The sequence below is a fragment of the Hermetia illucens genome, chromosome 1 (assembly GCF_905115235.1).
Source record: "Hermetia illucens chromosome 1, iHerIll2.2.curated.20191125, whole genome shotgun sequence".
In the NCBI taxonomy this organism is placed as follows: Eukaryota; Metazoa; Arthropoda; class Insecta; order Diptera; family Stratiomyidae; genus Hermetia; species Hermetia illucens.
In genome coordinates this window covers 52,653,495-52,680,771 of record NC_051849.1, presented here as the reverse complement: position 1 = coordinate 52,680,771, position 27,277 = coordinate 52,653,495, and the positions used below count along the sequence as shown (strand labels likewise).

At 39.8% G+C, this 27,277-nt stretch overlaps 1 protein-coding gene across 7 annotated transcripts in view; it reads right to left on the bottom strand.

Annotated features, from left to right (window-relative positions):
• LOC119647112 (potassium voltage-gated channel subfamily KQT member 2) overlaps window positions 1-27,277 on the bottom strand; it is a 1,176,525-nt gene that overhangs the window by 18,703 nt on the left and 1,130,545 nt on the right. For 6 of the 7 annotated variants that reach the window (XM_038047893.1, XM_038047892.1, XM_038047894.1 and 3 more), the window contains 4 exons: window positions 15,710-15,806; window positions 15,367-15,585; window positions 15,116-15,291; window positions 4,778-4,980 (listed from right to left, as the gene is read on the bottom strand). In XM_038047893.1, coding sequence (XP_037903821.1) covers window positions 4,778-4,980; window positions 15,116-15,291; window positions 15,367-15,585; window positions 15,710-15,806 — 695 coding nt within the window. The remainder of the gene's footprint in view (window positions 1-4,777; window positions 4,981-15,115; window positions 15,292-15,366; window positions 15,586-15,709; window positions 15,807-27,277) is intronic. The other variant, XM_038047891.1, reaches the window with a different exon arrangement.

Below are 27,277 nucleotides of genomic sequence, written 5' to 3'. Positions count from 1 at the left end.
GAAAATTCGTATTTCCGTCTAGTGTTGGCAATTCTCCGCTATCAGGATTAGGACACATAAAAGAATATTTCCGCTAAAATCAGTGCGATGAATACACCTTTTCTTTCATTTGTCACTTGTTTCGGGTCCCCAAGGTGAATTGTCAAATTTATTTGCCGTATATGCTTAGCATCGAATCAATGATCATGGGTAGAGGCGTTCCTTTATCAGCATATGATTAACTTTTATGTTTGTAGACATAAGTCTAATGTGAAAACCATCGTTAACTGAAAAGTCTGCTGCGTCCAGGCTGGATCTCACCGGGGTTTCCAGACTGTCCTCACTTTTCGCTGCCGATTTCTCTGGATACCTTCTTGCACTGTGCTTTCCATTGTCGTTTTTTTCCACCTACTGTGTTAGATCAGTTGCATCTACATCATCAGCTTCCCTTTCTTCCACTTTTCCTGACAGGCAAACCTGTAATCCCCTTTCCTTTGCGGTTGAAGTCTCCATCTGACGTGCCTTCCTCTTCCCTTTTTTGGAAGAATAAGGCCGACAGGCCGAACGTTTCCAGTTTCTCACATTAAGGGAGTTACTATACAATACTTTCTGGCTGATTGCGCTGTAAACATTGAAGCGGAGAGCATGTTTTCCGCAGATTTCTCCGTGGGGGGAACAAGAATCTGGTAAGGGCTCCACGACCTGAATTTTCAAAGTCGTGAGTGGAATCGAATTCTGTGAATCATTACCATTTGGAGAGTTACAATACATTGTTTCCGTCTTCATGTGTTTTGGATGCGTCCCTAATAATTGGAAAGTTCCATAGTAGTCGTCCGAAGACAGACACCTGCGGAATATCGGCGAAAACCATTTGTTGAGTCTTGAGAGAAGAGAAGAGAAGAGTTGTTGTGTCAAAGCTCTCTTCCTGCCTGATAACTTTCATCACCAGAGACTTCGCATCGCGTCGATAGTTGATTTGGCTATACGGAAGCCGAATTGTCGGTTTTAGAGGCCTCCTAAAATTACTACAGAAGGCGCAATCTGATATACATAGATTACTTGCTCTAACATTTTCCCCGTAGTGTCCAGGGGGTTATAGCATTATATGGCGATGGTTCACCAGGCGGTTTATCAGTTTAGGTAAAAACGTTAACTTAAGGATTTTATTTGTTGTACTGTCAAGGTCCGGGTTTTCGATATTTCTTTCTTTCCTCGTTCATACGAATTTTACCACCACCTTTGAAGATCTCTGAAGGGCTGCAGCCATGCCTACCTCTTGAGGAAATAAGCTCTGAAGGATTTTCTGGATGGATCGGGACATGTGATTAGTGGAGCTGCTGACCTTTGAATTTTACCCATATGTTATTGGCAAGGTCCAAACGGAGTTTGAGTCATCGTCTGCATCGATCGTATTGATCCTTTCTATTATCAGCTTGAAGATACTTGACGTATAATTTCAAAAAGCTCTGCATTCGATTACGCATTCAATTATGCGCTTAGATTATGCGTTGTTTCTGCTTCCAATTAAATTGTCGCCTTTTGTGGGCCAACAGACGTCTTTTGATGCTGACAATAGTAAATTTTGTAGCTTAAACTGCTCTGCTAAGACAATGCGAAGTTCTGGTTGTGTGGCTCTGAAGGATTCGTTAATAATGACTCCCTCACTAGTGATGTTTAGTATCCTTCATTATTCATTTAGCTCTTCTTCTGAATTTCTGTGTTATCTTTGGTAGCTAGTTGCACACAACTTACTCCAAATTTCCTTATCCATTATAGGTCCTGCAACGTTATAGTTACCGCTGCCTTCTGGGTACCATGCTGAAGTAAAAAATATTGCTCAAAGTCTCTAACCAGGAGCTACTTATAAGAATTGACGACAGGTTCGTTATTAATCGCATTGTTGTCAGCATTATGCAGATGAATGAGCGTGTAAAAGGGTCTAAGAGCTATACCTTGAGCTGAGTTGTTCAAATTAGTTATTCGCATTAACTTCGGGAGAGATATGCAAGGATGAAAAAAGTAGGTGCGGCCCGTAATTCTGTTGCAACTAGTGTTGACAGCGGACACTAGAAGGTGTAATGGACCTGAAACTAGTTTTAGAAGTCAAAGCTTTCATGCTGAAGTAAATACAGGGTTCCTATCAAAGTCTTCTAGGTAACGACTTTTTATTGTAATTACTATATTCCATGATTCATCATCATCAACGGCGCAACAACCGGTATCCGCTCTAGGCCTGCCTTAATAAGGAACTCCAGACATCCCGATTTCGCGCCGATGTAAAATATTCAATGATTAAGAGAGCAAAACAAGAGGCAATTTGCAATTAGTAGGTGAGTCAGTTTTTAGTCATTTTCGATCCACTATATCAACAAGCGACTCAAATCCAAAATTTATCACAGTGTCGTTCGTCCTGCTGCCCTCTAGGGTTCTTAGTGCTGGGCGACTATGAAAGACAATAAACGGCGCCTCATGGAAATACCAGTGACGCCATGATCACATAAAAAATGAGAACATCCGCATTCGATAAGGGGTTGTCTTGATCGTAGAGAGATTTCGAGAAAGGCGTCTTCGATGGTATGGTGATGTAATTCGCGTTGATCAAAACTCATTTGCCAAGGCTGGTCTGAACATAGAAGTCGATGGAAAACGACCAAAAGTTCGGCGAACCAACTTTGGCTCGATACGCTAGAGGATGATTTGAGAACCTCTCGACTCCGTCCAGATCAGGAATATGACTGATTAAAGTAGCGCTATCGATCAAGGCAAGGCGAGTCTGCTTTTGGGCGAGACGGACGGAATGCAAAAATGGCAAAGTTGACTACGGAAAGGTGTTACATCAGCGAGTAAGCTTGCCCTAATGTCAGGTAAGTAGATACTGCGGCTATTTTTTTGTTGTTCCCACCACTGTTTCCTAATTAGTACTGCTGCTTAGCGATTTCTTCCTTTCGATGGTCTTCACATGGCGAACACAACACTTAGAATGCTCCGAATGTGTACACCCTGGCATTTGAGGTGGCACTGAAGGTATAACACATTCTTAGCAATCCCTTTATCAACCGCAGTGGGAAGCAGAGAAGGATGCAGCTCACCACATACTTATTGGTGTATCGTGGGGCTTTCATATTTGGCAGGGCCATGCTAGACCCAGTGCTATGATATGATATAGGCATGTTGTAAATGAATTGAAAGTGGTCTGTATTATCACTTGAAGGCGGTTGGTAGTTGACTTTTGGGTGGATACGTGGCTACTTACTCTGATGCGTGGAGATGTTGCTTGGTAACGGATTACTGTTTTTGTTTTATTCTTGATGGGTGCCAGTCTGGCGTCCCTTAGCCACTTCTTTAAAACATTCTTTCGCATAATTGTAGATAGCATCCACTTTATTCTCTATCATTGCGGCTTCTTCAGCAATCGACCGCTATGGACAACATAATGCACGATATTTTATGGGGCCATCATACCCATGTAATAACGCGCACTAATCCTCGCTATTTCAGTTTCATATTAGGCTTAAGTACCTACTCCTGAATTCCAATTTCTGCATAGGAATTTATAGGGAAATGCCTCTAATTTCGCTGTAGAGCCAGCTGTTGGGAATTTGATGATAGGTTTGGTCTTTTATTCCCTGATCAGTCCTGGCTACTACTTTCCGTGCTGGACGTCTGATCTTGTGACATGATCAGGAAAGGTTAAATAATCCTAAAAATGGTTGAGCCTTCACCTGGGTAAAAGGTATCTGTCGCCGTTGTCTGATGGTTATTAAGGTCTGCCTTTGAGGGTTGGTCTGGTGTATTATATTGATTTAGCCAAATAAGCAAAAGGAAAACGACACCTTCATGCATGGATTCCCTCGTTACAAAAGCATCAACAGAGTAATTAGCATAGCAGCTACTGTCATACATGCCTCTTATTTTTGCCTCCTTAATGCCAGCCAGCCTGATCTTTCTTATATGGATTCGCGTGTAGTCGCGGGTGCTCGGTTCGACCTTATGGTGATTGAGGTTGATTTGAATCAGCCCCGTATTTCTACGCTTGTATGATAGTTTGATTTTTTTAGTATTCGTTTAGTTATCGTCTACATACTACCATAAGCGTTTCTAAGGTCCACAATAGAAGCATACTGTAGATACTCAAATAATGCAATACGTTTAAACTTTAGATGTTCTCAGTCTTGAACCTTGTAATGGATGCAAGATTTAGGGTTCTGAAGAGGAACTGTGAAATTTTCTCGGAGTAGATTTTTCACTTGCATATGGAAGCGTCTCTAATTAGGCCTTTTCACCTAGAACCTGAGACCCCTCTTTTGATTTCGTCGAAGTATGCTGGTATTTACCCTTGAGTTTCACTTATTTTACATCCTTAGCATACAGTTTACGAAGATTTTGGACTCTTTCTGTTTTAAACATCCACTGGTCGCTTGGAGTATTAACATTTAAAACTGTCGGGAGACTTGACTTGTATAGCATCCTTATGGCTCGTATTATGTTTTTAATTGTCAGATAAATTTCGTTAGCGCTTCAAATTTAGTATCAAGTAAAGTTACGCAGAACCCATAATATAGTGAACGAATACTGGTAAGTTTAGTGCAAACCCTACAGTTATAATAGGTTTTTAGCCATGACGCTCAACTGAATGGAAGAAAAACAAAAAATTATGGACAAGTAGTTTTGATAAAAACTTCCAAATGTTAACCGAATTGAATCCACCATGGTTTTGCTCATTTATGCTTGTAAAAGCGCCCAAACATTGGGTAAAAATATGAAAATATGATTCCTTATAAACACATAAGATACTTACTTGAACTTTCGGTTATTGTTTTAGGACTACTTGGTTCTAAATCTGCGTCAGTTTCAATACAAACAGCATGATCACCTATATCACTTAAAAGTACTGATTCTAATGGATCACCATCTATTTCGGGGACCATTATCACAACGTCGTCGGTTCCCGGCATTCTCTCTGTAACGCTACTATTTTCTACATACTGTGTTGGCATGGAACTGTAGATTAGAAAGAAGAAATAAAATTATTTTATTTGAAATTTAGGGATTTTAGATATAATAACGATAGTTCAAACATTTTTCGACGGGACGGTGGTAAAACCAGTTGACTACAGTGGAAAGTGCTAAGGAAGCTCACTATTACTCTTATGTATAGGGGAGGAGGTACATATTCTACTTCGATACAGGTTCTATTATGTCTAGGGCAATCGGGTGAAATTACGAAATTTTACTAATTTACTTTCAAACGGAAGGAAAGTTCGTAACAGCAAGTTTTGGATGACTTTAAGGCCGGTGGCTGTACTGCATATTTTATTTAAAATAAACTATTTGATGGGACCTTTATTGCGTAGATAGAGGTCTTGAAATTTTCGCAGAGTTTATACTATTTTTTTGTATTATACTGACATACTATACGTAGCTATCCACATTATCATAACTTGAAAGGAACCAAGGGGTATATTTCATACTGAACGCAATGAACACATACATAAATCGTACCGTAGAAGCTTCTTTATCATTCACACCGATAGACAGATGTCTGGATTCAAATCTATATTTTAGAAGAAATATAATAGAATAAAGATAAAATAGTATTTAAATAGGAGTAGAACTACAGAGGAAGGAAAATGCAGAGGCCCAACATTGAACTTAAGTTGTCAAATTTCCTTTCAATTGTATGAAGGAGGAACATTTTTTTGGGTACCTTTTTATAAAAATTATAAATGTATTACAAATAACGCAGCTATAGATACTAAATAAGAGGTTTATTTCAGGTGAAGAAAATTGTTATAGAAGTGTAGTTGTATTAGCTTGCATTGGGCTGTTTGCGTTCGCTACAGAGTACAATTAAGATTGAGTTTCTACTTAAGAATTTATAATGTTATGGATTGATTTCAATACCCCCTTTACTATGCATCTATTATAGCAGTTCTCATTGTCTTTTTGCTAATGCCAAGCTTTTAGTCGATAAAGTTTCCTTCCGGCTTGGTTACTTGTGACTAGCCCTTTGTGGGAATAATGTAGGGTAGGTGAAATGCTTGATGCATTATAAACCAATTTGTCGGCCTGGGCGGTACATTGAATTCCTTCCACAAGGGTACCTACTAAAAGCACCTCCTTCTCCTACTTGAAGTGGAAGTCCTTTATTGGGCCTACCGTTCCTTTGCTTTCTGATATAACCCAAGTTTGGGTCTACGCATGTCGTCAAGGCTTTTAAAGCTTGAAGTCTTTCTTTTTGGAAAGCCTGGTCTAATTCGCTTAGTTGATTTAATATTCGTGATGCTTCCTTGAGACACTGTTTCTTGTCCTCACTAAATCTTTATATGATGTTCTCCGGTTTGAGTCATCTTTTCAAAATACTGCTTACATTGTATGCACCGATTCTCGATTTTGCGTTATTCTTTTATTTCACCATTCATTATTGACAAAATATCCATGGCGGGGCAAGAACTGCGTTAGGCAGAAGTTTACCTTCCCAAAATCTCTTGCAGTCCATTTATATTACATTTTTACGTTGAAGATAAGTTGCGTCGGCTAGCTACCTCCGCCATGTTTTTCTTTGTTCGTAGACGAAGGTGTAAAGTTCTTAGAAAGACACGTCCCCTCTATCTCAGTCGCGCGAAGGATGGAGCTTGAGTTGGCGCGTGTGGGATTCGCACTCATTAAGAACCTCCAGTCCTAGTCTTACGCGTTTGCCTTTAGGCACCCGTCCTCCGAGCTTTCTCCACTTTACTTTGGTCAGCAGCTCGTTCTGTATTTTTACAATTGCAGAAGGAATCGCAAGCCAGTTCTCCTTCGACCTCAGCATCTTCGCAACTATTTTCGCTGTTTAACGCTCCTCCCCAGTTTTTGATTCAGATTCTTTTTCTCAATTGGAAACCTTAGACAGTGAAACATAAGATGCTTTGAATCCTCCCCAATCCAATCCAGCGCAATCCAGCGAATCATCCAATCCAAAGCGATGCCTGCAGCAACCACCGTGTCAAATGAGGAACTGGGTAATTTGGTAAATGGTATCTCCATATTTTTGTACAAGTCATACCGAAATCTTATGAAGGAGCCTGTGCGTCCAAAGATCCTTGGTAGACTCGAGCTATCTGCGTTGCCAGAGATCATTTGACTCTGATTTTTTCATATTTTGTTTGTCTCATCATCCATCTTGCATGGTGCAACATACTCATTTCTTTTGCTGGCAAGTTGGTGTCGTCCTAAGAGGAATACAGACCATCAAAGCCATCAGCGGGTAAATTAAACTCAGTTGGTTCTCTGGGAGTGTTTGAACGCCTCCACGCAAACAGGCATCGCATAAAGTACAATGGATCGCACTATTCCGACTAATAGTTCCGACGATATTCCGATCCGTCAAAATTCAGCAAAAATTTTTGCAAGTGCGGCGGTAGCACCAACTGCTTTTTGGTATGTATATTTTAGATATTCCGTAAAGTTCAGTTTGGCGTCAGCCATCACTTCCAGGTATACGATAGCCGGCGTCGAAATGGTGGTATGTCCATTGACTTCCATTTTCATGGTGTTCTTCCTTCTATGGTTCGTCCTTTTTCTCATTCGCTTTTTCTAGCCACAACTTTGCCACTTTTATTGTGTCCGTTGCGTAGACCTCCACATCCTCTGAGAACTTTGCTTGAACAACTACAGCCAGGTCATCCATAAAGCCGACAAAGAATGTTCTCTTCTAGCACCAGAGCATAGCAGGGAACCCAGCACCGAGCCCTATATTACTTCTTCTGTGACGATATACTCTTTGGCGCCCTCATCCGTCCAATATCAGAAAGTCTTCTTTGACATGTAATTATTGACAAGACTAGTCAAATATCTCGGAATACCTATGTCAGCCAACGCCCCTTTAATCCGCTTCCAGTTGGAGGAGGTTCAATGCTTTTTTAACATTCCAACATGGCACAGCAGCTGAGTCCCATATTGGCGATCCGACAAATTATTGCTGCTTTCCAATAAGCGGATCCGGCGATGTGATGCTGAAAGCAACACCAATTTTTTTTTTCACTGAGGATACGTTCCTTCTTTCAGGTATGCCTTGAAGCTGCTAGTGAAAGGTCGGATCTAGTCTACACTACCAGCTTCAAAGCTCTGTAAAAGATGCAATCCATGCACGGCTCCTCTTCGGTTACTGAGGGCACCATGCACACCTGAACCACTGGTTGCCTTCCGCTGTTTTGGTGGTGAGGAAACAGAGTGGCAACAGCATGTTTTAGAAGGCACTGTTACCTGGTCTACTTCTTACTTAGCGCCTATCGTATTGCGGGCATATATTGCGACTGCAATATCATTGACACTAGATGATTATTGATTGACAATTTTGCCAGTTACAACTCCGCTATAGATGATTCCAAACTCGTTTGGAGGGAAGTCACTATAATCTGAATGTCCATATGATGTTTAGGCGTCTCAGGGAGTAGGTATTCTCTGTTTTTCGTAAAAGGTGACTAAAAAGGGGTAGAGACTTGTGATCTAGAAAATTTGGAATCTTTTCTACCCTTTGGAAACGACTGCCATACTTCGGAGGTTTATGATTGGATTCTGGAAAGTGCAAGCGCCTTGACGATGGTATCAAGTTCAAGAATACTCGCTTGGTCCAACTCCCGCGTGATTTTCAGTAATACACTGGACATTCTGGAGTTAAGTGGGGTTAAATGGAAGCACTCTGGAGAATACCATTCTCTCTCTTGTTGTAATACGCTACTGTACTTCAGAAAACCTGCAGTAAGCGTAAATTCATTGTTGGATTAATTCTTACGGCAACTGTAAGGCATTACTTACGAGGTTGCTTTGGACAAGATATTGACTGTGAGATCTTGGCCTAGAATACGGAACATCACAGTTCTTCGCATCAACGGCAATTTCCTATACAGAGGGGAAGTTGATTTTTTATGAACGGCTGAATGAAACTCAGCGCTGCTTCCTCATGGTGATGTTATGATCGTGATCGGTGCCAGTGTGGGGTCTAACGAAACCCTGACCAGCAGCATATGAGTAATCAGATCGGCTACACTGGAATCAGCAGTCGATTTAGGAACTGTCTCCTAAATGTGTGTAAGGAAAGAGACGCTGATTCCAGCTTCGACTGTTGTTTGCCTTTCTTTGTATATTTTGTTGGCATCAACTCGTAGTTCAACAAGCTCCGTTGTTCAGAATTGGAACAAGTCGGAATACCGGAAGCTCACGCTTCGGGTATAAAGGTTTTGTGTTCATCTTATGTAAGAAATTTCAACGCACATTTTTCTATCCGTATATAGCTACAAATCCAACATATCCCTTCATATTTTTCCAAACTCGAGACATACGTACATATTACAGCCATAGATATTACCCTCCCCTAAACAAACGAACTCCCTAATTCCGAATACTGTACACATCTATGCACGTATATAAATTGATCGCACCCACATTTCCGATTTACTTCTTGTATCTATTTGAATTAGGCACTACCCGCAAAGTTCATTAGCACGCATATACTATATACCTACATACACACATGTCTGGTTGACACATAACTAAAAAACTAAAACAAAATAATTCTCTGGAACCCAATTCATAAGAACTCATTTCATTGTGGTATTGACGAATTGAGATGTGATAATGACGTCGTGCAGGTTGTAGAGTACACGAAATTCACAAAAAAATGTAAAGTTTCACCCCCCATAACTTTGTTACTAATAGCTGGATTTTCTTCAAACTTGACCAAACTGTGAATTATACTCTTCATTATACGCATGCCGAATTTTGTACTTCTGGGATGAACATAAGGGGGGTGCCGGGTAAATTTCTAAAATGTGGAAATATACTATTATTAAATTTATTTGTGCAGATATCGGAACCGGATATATTTTGAGGCCTAGATTTCGTAGAGATGCATCACTGTGATTTTTTTCAGATTTTTCGGTTGAATAGGTTCTGAGAACGAGACCTGTTACACTTTTTTGGGGTCATATGATATTTTAAGCCCTCACTCCCCTATGCTTCACCCAATATCAAATATTGAACCAGTTTCGAAAAGTACTAATTGAGACCTTTTATTTGATACCCCACATGGCTTCATTCTGTAAAAAAAAAATTTGCACCCTCCATTCACATGTATGGGGAGCCCCCCCTTAAATTTAACACAAGATGGCGCCACTTCCTGCATGTAAAGGGAACACCAGATTACATACTCTCACCAATTTTCGCGACAATCGGTTTAGCCGTTTCCGAATAAATCGGCTGTGACAGAATGACAGACAGACAGACAGACAGACAGACAGACAGACAGACAGACAGACAGACGGACAGACGGACAGACAGACACCGTCTCGATTCTAATAAGGTTTTGTTTCACACAAAACCTTAAAAATGACCTTTTAGGTCGAACAACAAGTATCTAGAACAGCTCGACGGAGAATATTGATGAGTACACGCACGTCATCAAAAGTTTTTCTCGGGTGTCACTCCGATCATCGGCACCGCCCGAAAGGCGGACCAATGAACCAAGGGGTTTTGATTATAGATCGTTACAACTGATGGGACGCGCTCCAAATCCGAACCCATATGAAATCTCCGGAAGTGCAGCGGAATGTATCCCGGCGGTATTACGGGGGTCAGGAAAGCTACCGCAAATAATAATGATCTTAGAACCGTACACTACTTGCAGGTGGTCGCAGATATTTGGATTCACGATGTTGAGTAGCTAAAGAGGCCGAAGGAGCACTTCAGCACGCCTCTCAACTCTAGAATATTCGATGAAGTTATAACTTTTGTGAATTATATGGCTGGTTATCGTAACATGTATATACTAGCTGTGTCTCCAAAGAAAAAGTGAAATAATCTCGCTCACGAGTAGAGTAAAACCGCAGGTCCTGGCGTTTGCTACGCATCCTTCACAGTCCCTGTAGTTTATTCAGAGCTTCCATTTATCCAAAAATTTTGGAAATCTGGAATATTTTCAAGGGGCTGAAAAAAAGGGATGAATATTAAGATTCCAAAGAGAAGCACTCGTCTGAAATTAGACAGCTGGGGCGACGTTTGGAAGCTTCGTGGTATCGTAAAGATGATAGCTAAGTTACTCCGTGAAAGGTATCAAAGGACACCTCCAAAGCTGGGTAGGCGGAGAGCATGATGGTTTACGGTCTGGATCCTTCTGCATTAACTATAGCACTACTCTATGGATTATTTTGAAACAATGTGGGGAGTTTAGCTCTCTGCTTCTCCTGCTCTTCATTCACTTCGAGGAGATTTTCGACAGGGCGAGCAGGGAATATATTTGGAAGCTACACTGGGAGGAAAATCTGGATAAAGTAAGAGGTATTATTGAAGTGGTACACGATGGCGCAAAACATCATGTGGCTGCATTGAGTTAAAAATTTGAAAAGATTCGGGATTCAAAATGGAATCCGACAAGACTGTATTCTTCGCCGATTCTATTCGTTCTGGTTATCGATGACGTTCTTCATGGTACCTTATTCTGAGGATCATGATGGACTTTACTGGACCATGATATTTTTCAGCGAACACCCGGATCACGCTGATGATATCTGCTTGCACTGCATTAATAGGCAGAGAACTGAAGGGAGCTGATCAATTTGTATACGATGGCAACATTGAACTGAATCTCAATCGATGAATTAACAGCGCCAGATCTGCTTTTGACATTTTCATTAAAATCTGGAAATGCATCAATCTCAACACCAATATAAAGTTGTGAAAACTCTGGGCTAATGCTTTTGGTGCGCTGCAATACGGTGGTAACATCTGGAAAAGGACCGCGTCACAGGCACTGGGAAGTTCCATGCATTCGGGGCCGTTTCATTGGAATATTCTGACGCGATATTATTCTGTATGAAGAACCTCGTTGGTGAATGGGCTAGATACCGGTGGACAGATGGAAGAAAGATGGAACTAACTGTGGATAGGCCACACATTGAAAAAGTGTGATAACTTCATTGCTCTGCTATGCAATAGAATCCACTATCCTAAAATGACCGTCAAGTGGGTCGGTCTAGAACGACCTGGTGCTGGACAGTGTAGGAAGAGTGTAAACTTATCGGGTCTGGGAGGGAGTGGAAACGCTTTCATCAAACTGACAACAATGTGATGCGCTATTCTTCATTAAATAGGAGATGACACCCATATATTATTCAAATAAAATGAAAAAAATTCTGGATTTCAGAAAAATGTGACAGTCTATTTATCAAAACTGGCTTATCTATGAATAAACGAGATAAGGCCAGGCACGACGACGATTCCTTTTTGTCTCAGTAGTCTTGGGCGTGTTAAAGAAGTCTTTTCTCGAAAGCAACTAAGAGTTCACAATTTTTCTTGCTAAAAACCCAAGTCTCCGAGGAATACATGAGGACTGGCTAGATCATTGACTTGTACAGGAAGAGCTTTGACCACGTGATGAGATGTTTCGAGCAGGATAGTTTTCGTAAAGGGAAATAAGCTCTGTTCGGCCCTAGATAAGAGAATTTAACAACAATCTCAAAATTATAGTCATTTGTCATTTGACTAATGCCATTTGATGCTGTCGGTTCATTGGTTTTTGGTGCTCACATCCTGACCATGTACTTTGTTTTGTTTTCATTAATGTGCAGCTCAGAATCTCGGGTCGTGTGCTCAATCTGGGTGAAGGTTTACTATTTATCTCGGGTTATTCTTCCCATAATGTCAATATTGTCAGCATAGGTCAGTAGTTGGGTGAACTTGAAGAGGATGGTACCACCCGTGTTTACATCAGCATCGCGGATCATTTCCTCCAGGGCCAGGTTAAAGAGGATGCATGATAGATCCAGTTGTCTTAGATGATGTAAGATCTCGAAAGTGATTCTACTGCTTTTATCTGGCCTCGTCCATTGGTCAGGGTCAGTCTAGTGAGTCTTATCAAATTGATTGGGATACTGAATTGTTTCATGGCTATGCACAATTTCTCCCTGGGTATGCTACCATAGACGGTCTTGTAGTCGATGAAGCGATTTTGCAACTGGCGGCCATATCGATTGCAGCAGAGACAAAAACTGATCCGTTGCTAATCTGCCTGGTGTGAAGCCTTTTTTATATGGGTCCATGATATTCTGGAGGTATGGGCTATGGGCCTAATGAGATAGCGAAGAATGTCTTATAGATGGTACTTAGCAACGCGATACCCCTATAATTGCAGCACTGCGTAATATCCCAGTTTTCATGTGTGGGACAGATAATGTATCGTTGACAGTTATTAGGGACTGATTCGCTGTCCCAGACCATTCATTTTTCTATTTGTGAAGTCGCCTCTCCGCTCAACCAAGTTCGTCATAAGATCAAAAATAAACAAATTACAATTTGCTGTAAGTAAATTAGTTTTTGTTTATTATTCACTGAATACGTATCGGTTGGCTGCTTGGCAGCTCCTTTTCTGTACAGGGAGGGCACATTTCGTTACCGGGTCCATCGTTTTAGAATCAGTCTAGTCTGAGGCTCCGTAACTTTGGTTTTATATTCCCTCAATCTCGAGGCCCAGTTGGTATAAATACGAAACATTTTTTATTTCGAAATCTGGCTTTGACTTCTTAATTGTTCGGAAACAATTTAAAATCTCATAGCCAAAACCTACTAGGAAGCAATGAGCTATGTATTAAGTCTATCGGAAAGATCTGTCAGTTTTTATAATAAAAGAAAATAATAACTTTTTAATGCATAGAATAAATTTCATTGAATTATATAATTTTCAACATTTATTTATTTATGACTTTTTGTCAGCGTGATCGTAATTTGTATACCTCATACCTCATTAAAAACATCTTATCCTCTTCGTTTTTAAGGTTTCTTTCCAGAGCAAAACCATATTAAAATCGGTTCAATGTCTGTCTATCCGTCTGTCTGTCTTTCTGTCTATCTGTCTGTCATACGCACTTTTCGCAGAAACGGTTATACCGATTGACACGAAATTTGTTGAGAAGTGGGAACTGTGAACGTCCAGACATGCAGTGAATGATATATATGTTGAGACTAAGGGGGGGGGGGTCCTCATACATGCAACTGTATGTAAGGAACAATTTCCCAGATAGTGTCAGTTTCCGACGAGTCCCCGAAGTATGGTACTATGTGACCTGACATTTTCATGGAGCAATATGTTGTCTTTCCATGACTGCCCTCTTTTCTTGAAGTGCTGTATTGAAATTATCCAACTGTTGGCTGTACCTCCCCGAATTTTTTTTTCGCCCGGTGAACAGGAATGCTTTGGTTTCCGAATATCCCACCTAATATACAACATTCTCTTATTCAAGTTCAAGCTCGGTTTATAGGTAAAGGAGGTAGGTTTCCCGGGATGACAATATGAACTTCTTCTTGTGATGTTTATGTTAAGATCACTTTTCATCTCCAGTTGTGATCTGACCCAAGAAAGGTTCGATTTTGTACGGTGCAAGCAGAGATGTATATATGATGATTTGATCATTCAAATTTTCCTGATTTAATTCATGTCGCACCAATCTCGAATATTTCAACATCAGTCCTAGTTTCCGGATATGGTTCGAAATGGTTTGTTCAGTTGAATTGGGCTTTTTTGCGAACTCAGATGTTGTTAGAAAAGGATTTTCCTCTAATATGGCCTTCAAAATGTCGTCATCAATCAAGGAGAGTCATCCAGATCGTGGCTTATCTCGAAGGTCAAAATGTCCAACTTCAATATTTGGAACAATCTTCTACTGGTTCTGTTACCAACTTTCGACACGTTTTCGAAGCATTTATTCTTGATTGAAATTCGTATAAAATACAGTGGCGTAAATGACCTTTATCAACAGACGTCGGGTCTCACTTAAAACTAAAGTGAACCATCTTCACTGCAGTTCATTCGATAGGTCAGTATATGTACATTGAGGGATCAAAACAAAAGACAGAACTTTCTGGTAGACCTAATATATATCGTGCTTTTGAAGCTGTACACTATCTTTACCTTCATATTTACTTATCGAACCCTCTCCGTAGAGATAATTAAACTAAAAAATTAAGAATGACCAAGGAACATTTTAGCTAAAAGATCCTTTCTTGAAGTAAAGGCAAATGATTGGTGCAAAATATCGCCAAAAAGATAACTCTTCCTTGATTAGTTGAGTCCTGTATCCAAATTATATTCAGAAAATTGAAAATTTACCTTAAAGTAACACGTTTTTTAATACGATTCCCTAAATCGGAAAATCCACGATGCATAGGAGGTCTTTTCTGTTCAGCCTGATCGAATGTCTTCGTTATCGGTGAATTCGGTTCCGAGAATTGCTTATCGATCAATATTGGTTTTGGCTGCGGATGACAGGAGAAAAATCCAGATTTCTAATTTTATTATTTGTTTGTAGTCTTTCCATGCCGTACAGGTAGGAATAGTGACGTAAAGAAATGATCCCTTACATTTTCGTTTACCTTTAGTGATGCAGTGCTCGTTGATGATTGCGTCGTTGTCATTGCTGCTCCACTACCGCCTGGAGGATTTTGATGATTATTATTATTGCTAGGATTACTATTGGAATGTTGTTGAACTTCAGGAACTAATGGAAGAGCTAAAAACCGTTCACGGTCTTGCATATATGCTTTAATTAAAATATCTAATTTCTCCTCTATGTCCGCTACCTGGGGAGATAATTTCAAAATGAGAAAGTATAAGACTGAGTTCTGGAAATTTCGATTATATAAAAATATTTGCTAAATAGGATTAAATTAAAACTAACTGTGAGGACTTTATATTCTTACTTACTTGTCTTTCTACTTTAACTACTCGTGATGCTAAGCTGATTTTGGATGCATAGACATCCTTAGCCTTTGATCCTTGCTTCCCCAAGATTTGATCTAATCTGTAAGGCATGACTTTTGTTACCTATATCGTAGCTACATATTTTAGGATTATCGCATATGACAATGATAAAGGCTTTTCTAATGAGTGATGAGTATTACTTGAAATACTTCGGAAAATAGAATAACACACATAAATTTTTAGGCTGAAAAATATGTACATATATTGGACGACACTGAGAAAAATTTCAAAAAATTACCACCAACAACAACTCAACCTAGTCACCAACTACCAATTGTCAATGAAGGTGACATTTTAATTCATTCATTTTTAAATGCTTTTTCAGTTATTGTGCATTATCTAAGAATTAAGATATTATTCCTTCGGTATGTCACTTTGAAGAGTTTATAGACAAAAAGCACATTTATATTTATACAAAAGATTTCTCGTTTTAAGAAAGGAAGCTTTTGCACCTAAACTGAATTCTCTGGTGCAGAGATGCGTGAAACATCTTAACATGCAACATCACATAATTTTTTGAGAAAAGTGAAATTACAACTAATATCACAAATATCACCTTTCATTACCCTAATCGTCATGTTTTGTAATATCACCAACATCGAATATTAATACTCGGCAGCCGATACTACCAAATAAGAATTCCCATCATACAAGCCTGAAGTCATTTTTCCAAATCCAAGTTTGCCATGAGAACAGGGAATCATAACACTAACAGCTTTGCGAGTGCATGACTTCCGTACTCGACAACCGCCGACAACGTTCTACGAAGAACACTGATGTTTGGTGATGTTTTGTAATGTGATATCACATCGAAACGTACATTAAAAAATATTGCCTGTCGCGAGAGTAATGTGATCTTCATTTTAGTGATGTTCTGAAGTTTGGTGGTACTATGGTCGCGCTTGGTAATGGTAATCAGATATTATACTTTAAGGTTGTGATATTTCGTACATATTCTACCCCTCTACTGTGGTGAACGAATTGGCTGATGTGTTTTTAGAAGCAGCTGCTCAATATTTCAATAGCTGCTCTATAGAGGCTGTCCTAACTTTTGTAGGTAATAGTAAGGATTTGCATACTAAGAGCCAACTTCAATATGGGAAAGGCTTTTTCCCCATTAGCTTTGGGCACATATCTGTGCCAGTTTTTTAAGCATTTCAGAAAGAATCAGTTGATTGAAAGCATTTACCTCGAATTTAGAATTTAACTGTAAAGACTGTAGATCCAGACTACCTTAATTCTGGGTGTTATACCTAATTAGAAGCGAAAGATATCGATTGAGAGATATCAGACTATCTCGCCAGGAAGCTCCGTCTTGACACGTCTCCAAAATGTTGCATTATTCGACTACCGAATTCCCATCGGATTGAGAGTTACTTATCTTAGGTTCAGAAATGAAGGCAGTAAAGCTAAGATCTATTACTTGAGAATTTAGCAACAAAGCCTACCGGGTTGCTAAATTTTTTGCCAAGAATGTTAACGAATGTAGGGAGCCCTAGAGTTTTCAGTTCCATCTTGCTTTATGCAGCCCCATCCTGGGCATCGGCATTGAAGCTAGAAACAAATAGAAGAAAACTCGTAGCTTCATTTCGATTTAGTGCATCAGAACAACATCAGACGAAGCAGGCATGGTCTTCAGCGACATCTTAGCGAACGAGGGTCGACGTTTCTATGATCCATCATATGCAATCGGCGAGCGCTGTACCTGTACCTATTATTATTATTATGCGTTAACTGCCCGAGGTTCGCCGCATACAAAGCGGTGGTGAAAATTGATGCCAAGGTGCAGTTATCATCCGAGAATGTTGTAGACCACGTGTTAGCCTCTGAAGAAGCTAATAAGGTTAATAAGGTTTTGTTTTACACAAAACCTTAAAAATTGATCCCCCTCACTATGTCAAAAAATAATTTATATATGTTATACAGAAACGACGTAGTGATATTGGTAGCAGGAATATTATCTTCAGTTACCATTTGAGTTGGCAGAGACATATTCCAAACAGGTTAGTCAGTGCAGGGTTAAACTTAACAGTCGCGTTGGTTTGCTTAGAGCCCTTATCATCTGCATTTCGGATTCTGGGATATAAAAGAGAATGAGTCGACTGACAAACTGGCTAGAAGGGGCTCAGCTCTTGGTATCTCGTTGACTGTGGTGATCTGCGAAACCTATTCTCAGTACATGTTAGTTGCTGACTCCAGGGAACCAACGCTTAATACCTATGCTAAAAGGAGGGGGATTTGACCCAACTACGACAAAATTCAGACATGCGAGTTTATATGGCAGACCTGTGCAAATGTTTGCAGAATTACGACGATCGGAATGGAGTACTGGCCAATAGGAGACCACGCCCTCATGAAACTTGTTTTGTAATTGTCCAGCTCAACATTGATGAGCTGAAGAGTGGGGTTTCAGTCGGAACTGGAGAACCTCAATATTGAAGAAAAATTTCAATAAAATGTTAGAAATATAGATAAAATATAGTTTGAAATGCCACAAGAAAGATGAAAATGTTGCAGAAAGTATGATCCGGGCTGAGTGAAGGGCATGGCTAGTGGGATGGGCACGCATGTTAGAAGTATTCAGACTGTTGGCCGCTCACGTATTCCGTATGGATGACACTAAGATACTCGGAAGACCTGAATAGCAGAGAGCTCTTGAATTCAGTAATTAGCGAATGCCGTCATTTAGGGGGAATAAAGAGCGCGAATAGTGGTCAAAGAGTAGTAAAGGTCCCAGGGCGAAATGTGGACAGGGTACCCACGATGGGGCATAAAACCTGGGAGACGCCTGCTGAACCAACACCAACACCAACACCTACACCTACACCTACAACCAAATCCTATCTTCACCTCCACGGGGAGCTCTTTCTTAACGAAAAGCTGTAGATGGAAAAGGACGAAGGCGAGTCTTCCGCGCGTAAAAACGACAAATTGTTACCAACTGTTCCTCCAAGTTGGGGGTTGGTTAGGGCTGACAACCCAACACGGAAAACTAAAGTTACGAAGCCACGGAATGAGCCTCGGACAGAATGCACTTTATAACGACGAACCCGGCAACGACAACGGAATAACGATTTGCACATTTTCTCCTGGACGGTGCGCTCCCTGTACAGAGATGGAGCTGCCAAGCAGCTAGCCGATATTCTGTCCGAATATAAGGCTGATGTAACAGATTTGCAGGAAATGCGTTGGACAGGGACCGGTTTTCTGAACAAGAGCCACTACACCATATATTACAATGGCCATCCAATAAACCATGTGCTCGGAGTAGGTTTCTTAGTATAAACCAAAAAATGAAACCTGCTGTCATTGGGTTTCAAAATATGAGCGAAAGTCTTTGTATTCTGCTTTTGCGAGGCAAATTTAGAAATATAAGCCTCATAAACAATCACGTCCCTACAGAGGAAATAGCAGAGTCGGAGAAGTACACCCTCTACGAGGCAGTTGCATAGTACTCCGGGCTCGAATTACAACACCATCCACAATCCCCTCCGACTGATCAGGTGAGTGTGAATAGTGAAGCCATTCACAACACAGCCCTTTGTAACACCTATAAGGAGGAACTGGATGCTGCACTAATCACAAGTAACAGAAGTTCTGCAGATGAAGCATCAACAAATGATCTTGACAATCACCTCAAGAACGTTATCATTGATACGGCCACAAACATACTCAGTTGCAAGAAAAGTCGGAACGGCTGGTTTGACGATGAATGTAAGCCCGCAACGGAACAGAAGAATGCTCCATACGGCATCGACTTTAAAGCCGCCTATGGTAGTATAGCCAGGGTAAAATTGTACACGGCCGTGAGAGAATTCGGTATCCCAACGAAATTGATAAGACTGACTAGGCTGACCTTGACCAATGTGCGGGGCCAGATAAAAACAGCAGAATCACTCTCGAGATCATTCAACATCAACAACGATCTAAGACAAGGGGATGCCTTATCATGCGTCCTCTTTAACCTGGCCCTGAAGAAAGTGATTCGCGCGCGTAAATACAAGAGGCACCATCCTCCTCAAGTCCACCCAACTACTGGCCTATTCTGAGGATATTGACATTATGGGAGGAACAACCCAATATGTATAGTCTACCTTCATTCAGATCGAGCAGACGGCGCGACGATGAAATCCGCGCACGGTTGTTGGCTGCGAGCAGAGCGTATTTCAGCTTACGAAACCATAGGGTCAAAGCTCTTACTGTCCAAGACTGTGATCTTGCCAGTCCTTATGTATTCCTCGGAGACTTGGGTTCTTAGCAAAAAAACTGCGAATTCTTGACCGCGTTCGAGAGAAGAATCCTCCGAATAATTTTTGGCTCCCTACATGAGGATGGACGATTCCGTAGCCTACATAACGACGAAATCTCTGAGCGATACCACGACCGTTTGGTTATGGATAAAATCCGACTCAACAGGTTACGGTGGGCGGATCACTTAATCCATATGAATGAGGATGATCCAACCCGGAAAGTCTATAATATATATGGTAGGAAAAGAAGACGAGGTAGACCCTGCCTGGGATTGGGGAGGATGGGGGCGTTGGATTTGATCATATTCTGGAAACCCTTTGAATTGATTTGTGATGACACAACGATATTATATAAGAAGGGTAGTACAGTAGAATCCCGATAATTCGTGTGGTCAAGGGACTGACGATTTGGTACGAAATATCGGGATTACCAATTATCGGGAATGCAAAATGATGAAAATTAACGCTGGGGATCGGATTGTACGAATTACCTGGAAATACGATGAATCGATGTACGAATTATCGGGGTTCCACTGTAGAAGGAAGGTTATTTCTTATGGAGTAAGATAAGGCACATTTTCTCGGAATGGGCTGATGCTTTATTCTTGAAATGGAAAGCTGCTGATCGGTATTTTTTTTTCAATTTCACCATTCTTCTAGGAATTAAGTTAAGCTTCTTGGTATGTGCACTCCTTAATTTTATTTTAGGAAAATTTTTATTGTAGGTGGGCAGTTATTTTCAATCAGAAGTATTAATAGATTAGCGTTAAGGGTGGAGTAAACATGAAACACTATAAATCGAGGTAATCCATGGGCTACAGGAAGGAATGAGTGTTTAATATTCCATACTATTTATAGGTAACTTTTGCATACCGTTTGTTGCCTTGTTGAATGTATAGATATAGTAGCGATTATATAAATATCTGTACGCCTGTTTCGTAAATAGATAGAACATAATATCGGTCCTCCAATAAATAATAGAAAAAAATATGATATTTGCTTTGAACAATACGTATGAGTATTGCTTGAGACGACTATTTCTTATAAATTATCTACTTCAATTTTTTTCATATCTGAAATGTTCAGTTGGTAATTTTTTGATATTTTTTGAAATAATTCTAATATTTCAACTACATGCATAGGAAGCATAGCTTTGCAAACTTTATTTACACTATGACAGTAAACAATGAAATTTATCTACAATGTGGTGCAGGTGTTACTATTGCTGTTTTATTGTTTTAAATAAGAAAAGTAAAAAATGTTTTTATCTGCTTCAGAAAAGATACTAAAAGATACAGAGGATGTAGTGAATGAGGAAAGAATTTTAAATAAATTCCAAAGTAATTATAAATATAAATTTTGATTTAAAAGTTTAGGAAATAGAAAGTGCTTGTATGTAAAAATGTTAGTGTGTAGCAGTTCGAAAAAAGTAAATTGTTTGGTTGTATTCTTTGATATATCTGGATTTCACACACCGAACTTTATAGAAATCCGATTATAATATAAATTCCATGCAAGATTTGATACTATATAACTTTTTGATATTTTCGTACTAAAATTACATGCACAACTCGTTGAAATTTTCTACTCAAATGTTACAAAATAAATTTGTTTTGAAAATCTATGAAAAAAAGTATTGGCGAAGCCTCAGATTTTGAATTTGTTTAATGCTGCTTTGGATTATTCGAAAGTGTGATGGGAAGCTACTGTTCAATGGTTAGGCCATTTGGTCAATGTTGGCTTTGGGAATTTATCGATGTAAGAAAGCTGCATAAAAGTGCGATATAAAATATTTTCCAGATATCGTGCCTGATCTTATACAGACTTTAGATTTCTGTCTTTTTGTATTTTCTTTAGATAAAACGTAAAAAGCTGGATGATGGGGTTATTTCGAATACATTTTTCGGTTCACGTTTCCGGTATTTTCATTTTGACGTGCTTTTGACGTGAGGAAAGGGTGAATTTTTTATTCCAGATTAGTAATGATTGCAATGTCTAGAGATTCTAATTCTTTGTATCATGTCGACACTAGAGACCAGGAAGGAGCCATAGTGGCAAGTTAGGTAGCTCATCCACGAATAAGTCAAGGTCAAGGTTTTTTCAAATGTTTAGGAAGTATGTAGTGATAAGTATGGGGAAGGACGTCTCGAAGGGAAAGTATTTGTTTTGATGCTATTCAATATTATTCTTCTGGTGAAACATAAACAAGATTACCTGGAAGCGATAGAAGTAGAAAGGAAAGGAATGTTGTCTATGAATCTAATTCTGTTGTAGGTATTTCTGCTTTTCATTGATATCGACGTTGGGATTATTTTTTAATGAGAACTTTACTCCTCCTACCCACATTCTCCTTTTCTGACCAATAATTATTGCCAATATACAAACTTCTAGATTAAAGTGCGATAACAATTTAAGTGACTATAATTATTTGGCTGGGGCACAAACGTTGCACTGAAACTAAATCTATTCTGAATATCGATGGCTAGGATGATTATATAAATTTCAAAACAACTAGGACAGTTAAAATAAAACAAGTTGCTAAAGTAATTTAATGCTAAATTTACAAAATGCACAAAAACAAATTTCACTGAACGTTCTCGAAAAAGAAAGTCATTCACTACTTCATATTCAGTCAAATAATCTCTAGTGTCGACATAAACTGAGCACATCAATTAGCAAATTAACGACTATTCCAAATAATTGTTGACAATGAAAATGCCAAAATTATTTCTGCATGTTATTCAACACATTTGTCCTGAAAATTTTATTTCAATTCATTTGAATAAACAGTTACGGGCATTACTCGTAAGCAACAAAATGATTTTATCGTAATTTTCGTTTACAAATTTAATTTTTATTTTAATTGAATGTAAATGAAAATTATAATTAAAGCTGATTTTCGACCACATTTCTCACCTAAATTGCAAATTCCTGACACGATTGAGAAGATCGGCATGCCCCGAGGAATATTGTTCAATGACATCTTTGACGTCGTAGGGCTTTAGAGCTTCACGGAATTTTTTACGTGCCAGAAAGTATTTAAGCTAAAAATCGCGGATATAAGATGAAAGTGAAAGTACTAAGTAATAAGCGTTTGGTTTTATTTTTATTTTTAATTTCAAGGTTTCGAGGGAGACGCTAAACAATTTAAGGATTTTGTTGGATGTTTAAAAACACATTTTTGTAATTTTAAAACACTTTTTTTTATATGTTTTGCAGCTTTGTTTCATTTGCACGTACATTTGTTTTGGGAATGTACTTTTTGATTGGTTTGAACGTTTACATGGCATTAAGAATTCATAAGTGAGGCATCGTTTAAAGTATAAAAATTAGTTTTGTTTGTTAGCATAAAATTTACTTTTTTTTTCAAAAGGATTTATGTGATTTCAAAAACTTTATATTGGAAAGCAAAATTCGTGATTAAAATGCATTTTATAGAGTAGTGTCGAATGCATGGCTAGTCAAAATGTCTGTCTGGTTGTTATGTAAAAATTCAAAAACTAAATAAGAAATATATTAAAAAAGTACATATGACCAGGCTGAAATACGTCAGGGTCCATTAAAAGTAGGAGGCATTTGTAATCGAGAACTATTAAATAAATATGAACATCAATTAAATATTTATATTTCAACCATTACTTGTTGTCGTACTTCAACTTTCAGATCAAGTTTTCCTTTTTCATTAAAAATTCAACTTCAAGATATATTAATTACTTGCATTATTAATGGAAAAGTTTTTCAATTTACAAACTTAAGATATTCAGTAGTGAGCAGACCGTCAGCTAATATTGATGAAAAGTATCGAATGTGCGAACAAATCAATTCAGCAATTTACAATAATAAGTCGAAAACCGAAAACTCGGCTCTTTATGAAAGGTTTGTTTGTTTCTTATGTAAGTATAATTAAGTGTAGGATTATCCCATTTCTACGTAGCTCGTAATGTTATGATGTTATGATATTTTGTAAATGTTGCAGTAAATTTAAACGGTAAAGACAATTTTGAGCTACTGTAACTTTGTCAGGGATAGTACAATTTTGATCGAACTTGGGGATATTATGCTTCACACTGTAGTCTATATTGCTGCTTATAACTCTAGGATAAAATTAAGGGGGTTGTTAATAAATTCCCCAAAAATGTAGTTATATAACATTATTAACTTAATTTGAGCAGATATCGATATGGGGAGTATTTGGAGGCCTGGGCACGGTATCCACCGCTTCATGTTTTTTTTTGTCAGATTTTTCAGAAATCATCAATTTTAACCCCAGCACTCTTCACCTTTCCAACAAAGGCTGGTTTCGAAAAGTACTAATCGAGATATTCATTGGATAACCAACATGACTATATTCGATGAAAAAATATTGTACGCCCCCCCCCTTTTCCATGTATGAGGACCTCCCTCTGAAACTCTATGTAGAAAGGTGCAACTTACTGCGTGTGCTGGGCGTTCACAGTTTCCACCATCTCACCAAATTTCGTGTCAATCAGTAGTTGTTTTTGAGAAAAGTTCGGGCGGCAAACATACAGACGGACCTTGGAGGAGTTGCCAGATCCCCCATTAGGTGCGACCCCAGGTGGCGGATAGGGGCATACTTACTGATGTGCAAATATATATGTTCATGCATTTTTTTTTCTGACTGTGCATGGGCTAGTGTTTGCTCATCTCTGCTGCGTCGACCAAAATGGCAATGAGAAGGCTGCTCTGAACATAAAACCACTATGAAACCGAACTTACGGTGCAGGGGCTAGGAATCCCAGTATCGGCAGATTGTGGGCGTAGAACAAGCGGTTTGGCCCAAGAGGGTCACATTGATCTGATCAATACAGAAGGCGGCCATATTGCCAGGGACTGCAATGGGGACCCCAAGTGCTTATTGTGTGTTGTGTGAAGGAAAGGAGGGACGGGATGGTCGACATATTTGCGGAAGGGATAAATGCCCGCAATTCAGGAAGGCATTGACTGCAGCAAGAAAAAGAGGTATGGTCAAATACCATAAATCTCAATCATCATCAGGGTTGGTCAGGATTTACTCGAACAACCACCTACGAATCGGAGATGGAAATTGCCATTATAACTGAACCTTGTAGAAACCTTCACCGTGGCATATGGGTTACAAATTTTACTGGTGGGACGTGCGGTCGACAAGCCATACAATATACTATGAATCAATCAACCAGTGGCTTTGTCTTGGTGGTATATATGTTTTCGATTGCAACGCTCCAATGGGGCTGATACTATCGGAATTCGACGAAATACTTGATAATCTTGTTGTCGACACAAGAGGACGAAGTCCATTGCCAATGGCTTCAACGCTTGGGCACTTAAGTGGGGTAGCAGGCAAACAAATGCAAGCAAGCGCAGTCTTTTACGGGCTTTTGCCCAGTTGGGTATAGTTAGGGTGATGTAAACACCTTTCGGAAGGGAGGGTCTGCCTCAATCGTAGACCTGACCTTTGTCAGCTTTGCGTTGGTACGTGGTATATCCTGGTGTGTCAGCAAGGACTATGCCCATAGCGATTACGATACGGGGGGAGCCACAGGGAAGAGAATCATCATGCCCGAAACCAAGAAAAATATCAGGCTGATCTACAAAAGCTTTGGATGAGCCAAGGCAGTTCATCTCCGCAGTTCATATGCCCTACTTTTTTGTTGAAAATCATCAAGGGGTTATTTCCCCAGCAAAATAGGACACCGAAAACTTCCAGCGACCTCTAGAGCTACTGGAAACAGACGGTAGAATAGGCGACAGTAAATCGCTTGGGCGGAGTGCCGAATAAGGCCCTTAAGCTCGTCGTGAAATCCAGACCAGATACGTTCGCCGAGTCGTTGGTAGCGTGCTTGTTCGAGGGGGTATTTCCAGCAGCATGGAAGCGGCAGAAGTTGGGACTGCTGCCTAAGGCAGGTAAATGTCGAGGTGAACCATCCTCCCACAGACCCACATGTCTTCTGGCTACTGTGAGTAAAATGCTGTAGCGTTTGTTTAGGGCCAAGGCGATATTTCAGATCAACAGTATGGGTTCCGTAGACTTAGATCAACCATTGATGTCATCAAATTGGTCACTGGCTTGGTGGAAGATATAATTCTTGATCCTGGACGTGAGAAATGCGTCCAGTTCGATCAATTGGAACCTAATAGGGAAATGCGTGGCAAATATTGGTATTTCCGCTTATCTCGCTGCTATTGTCGATAGCTGATCCGTGGGTGTCCCGCAGGGCTCTATACTCGGCTTGCTGCGTTGGAACATCATGTTTAATGATGTACTTAATTCGCTGGTCTTGGAAGAAGCCAAGGTGGTGGGTTATACCGATCACATAGCAGTGACTGTGGTCGCAAAGCAGTCAGTGGTGCTAATAGTTGGCTAGAGAGTTCCGGTCTGATACTAGTGGAGGAAAAAACGAAAGCGATCCTCATTAAAAAGCGCCTTAAAACAAATTATGCCCGCATTCAAATTGGGGATTATATCCTTACTTCGGACCATCAAATACTTGGGAGTGATGATAGACGCGAAGCTCAGTTATAAGCAACACGTGCAGTATTTTCCCGATAAAACGGCCGCTGCAAGTATGCGCCTGGCAAGGATAACGCCGAGCGTAAGAGGGCCAGGGCATATTTCTAGGTTGGTTATTGTGAGGGTAGTGAGCTCGATTTTGCTTTATGCAGCCCCAGTTTGGGGAAGTTATTGCAAATCTCAGCTTATGTTCATCAATTGAGTAGAGTCTGCAGAAGGATAGCTCTAAGGTGCATTTGCCTTTAGGAATGTCTTAGATGATTCAGCGTTTTGATATTCTGGCAGATCAGAAGATCATACACAACATCAGGTCCATTTCTCCCTTATTGCAGACGACGAACACCGAAAAGGAGAGATCTATAAATAGATGGCAAGAGCATTGGGAACGCTCGGAAAAGAATCGGTGGACATAGAGACTCATCCCTGTCATTAAGGAGTGGTTGTAGAGATGGTACGGTGGGATTAATTATAATCTTGCTTAGTTTCTCAGGGAGCATGGGGGATATCGCCAGTACTTCTATAGGTTTGAACTGAATACCTCACTTGATAATTGAAACTGCGATGGAATCCCAGAGGACCCAGAGTACGTAGATCTGTGGCAGAAAGAAAGAATCTAGGGTGGTTTTAGTGGGTAAAACTCCCACACGCTGACGTGTCCAGGCCAGTGCCTTTTGAAAATTTCAACCTTCTAAAAAAATGACAGGCGGACAGAAAGCCAGACAGCCGTATAAGAATGCTTCCTCGATAGGC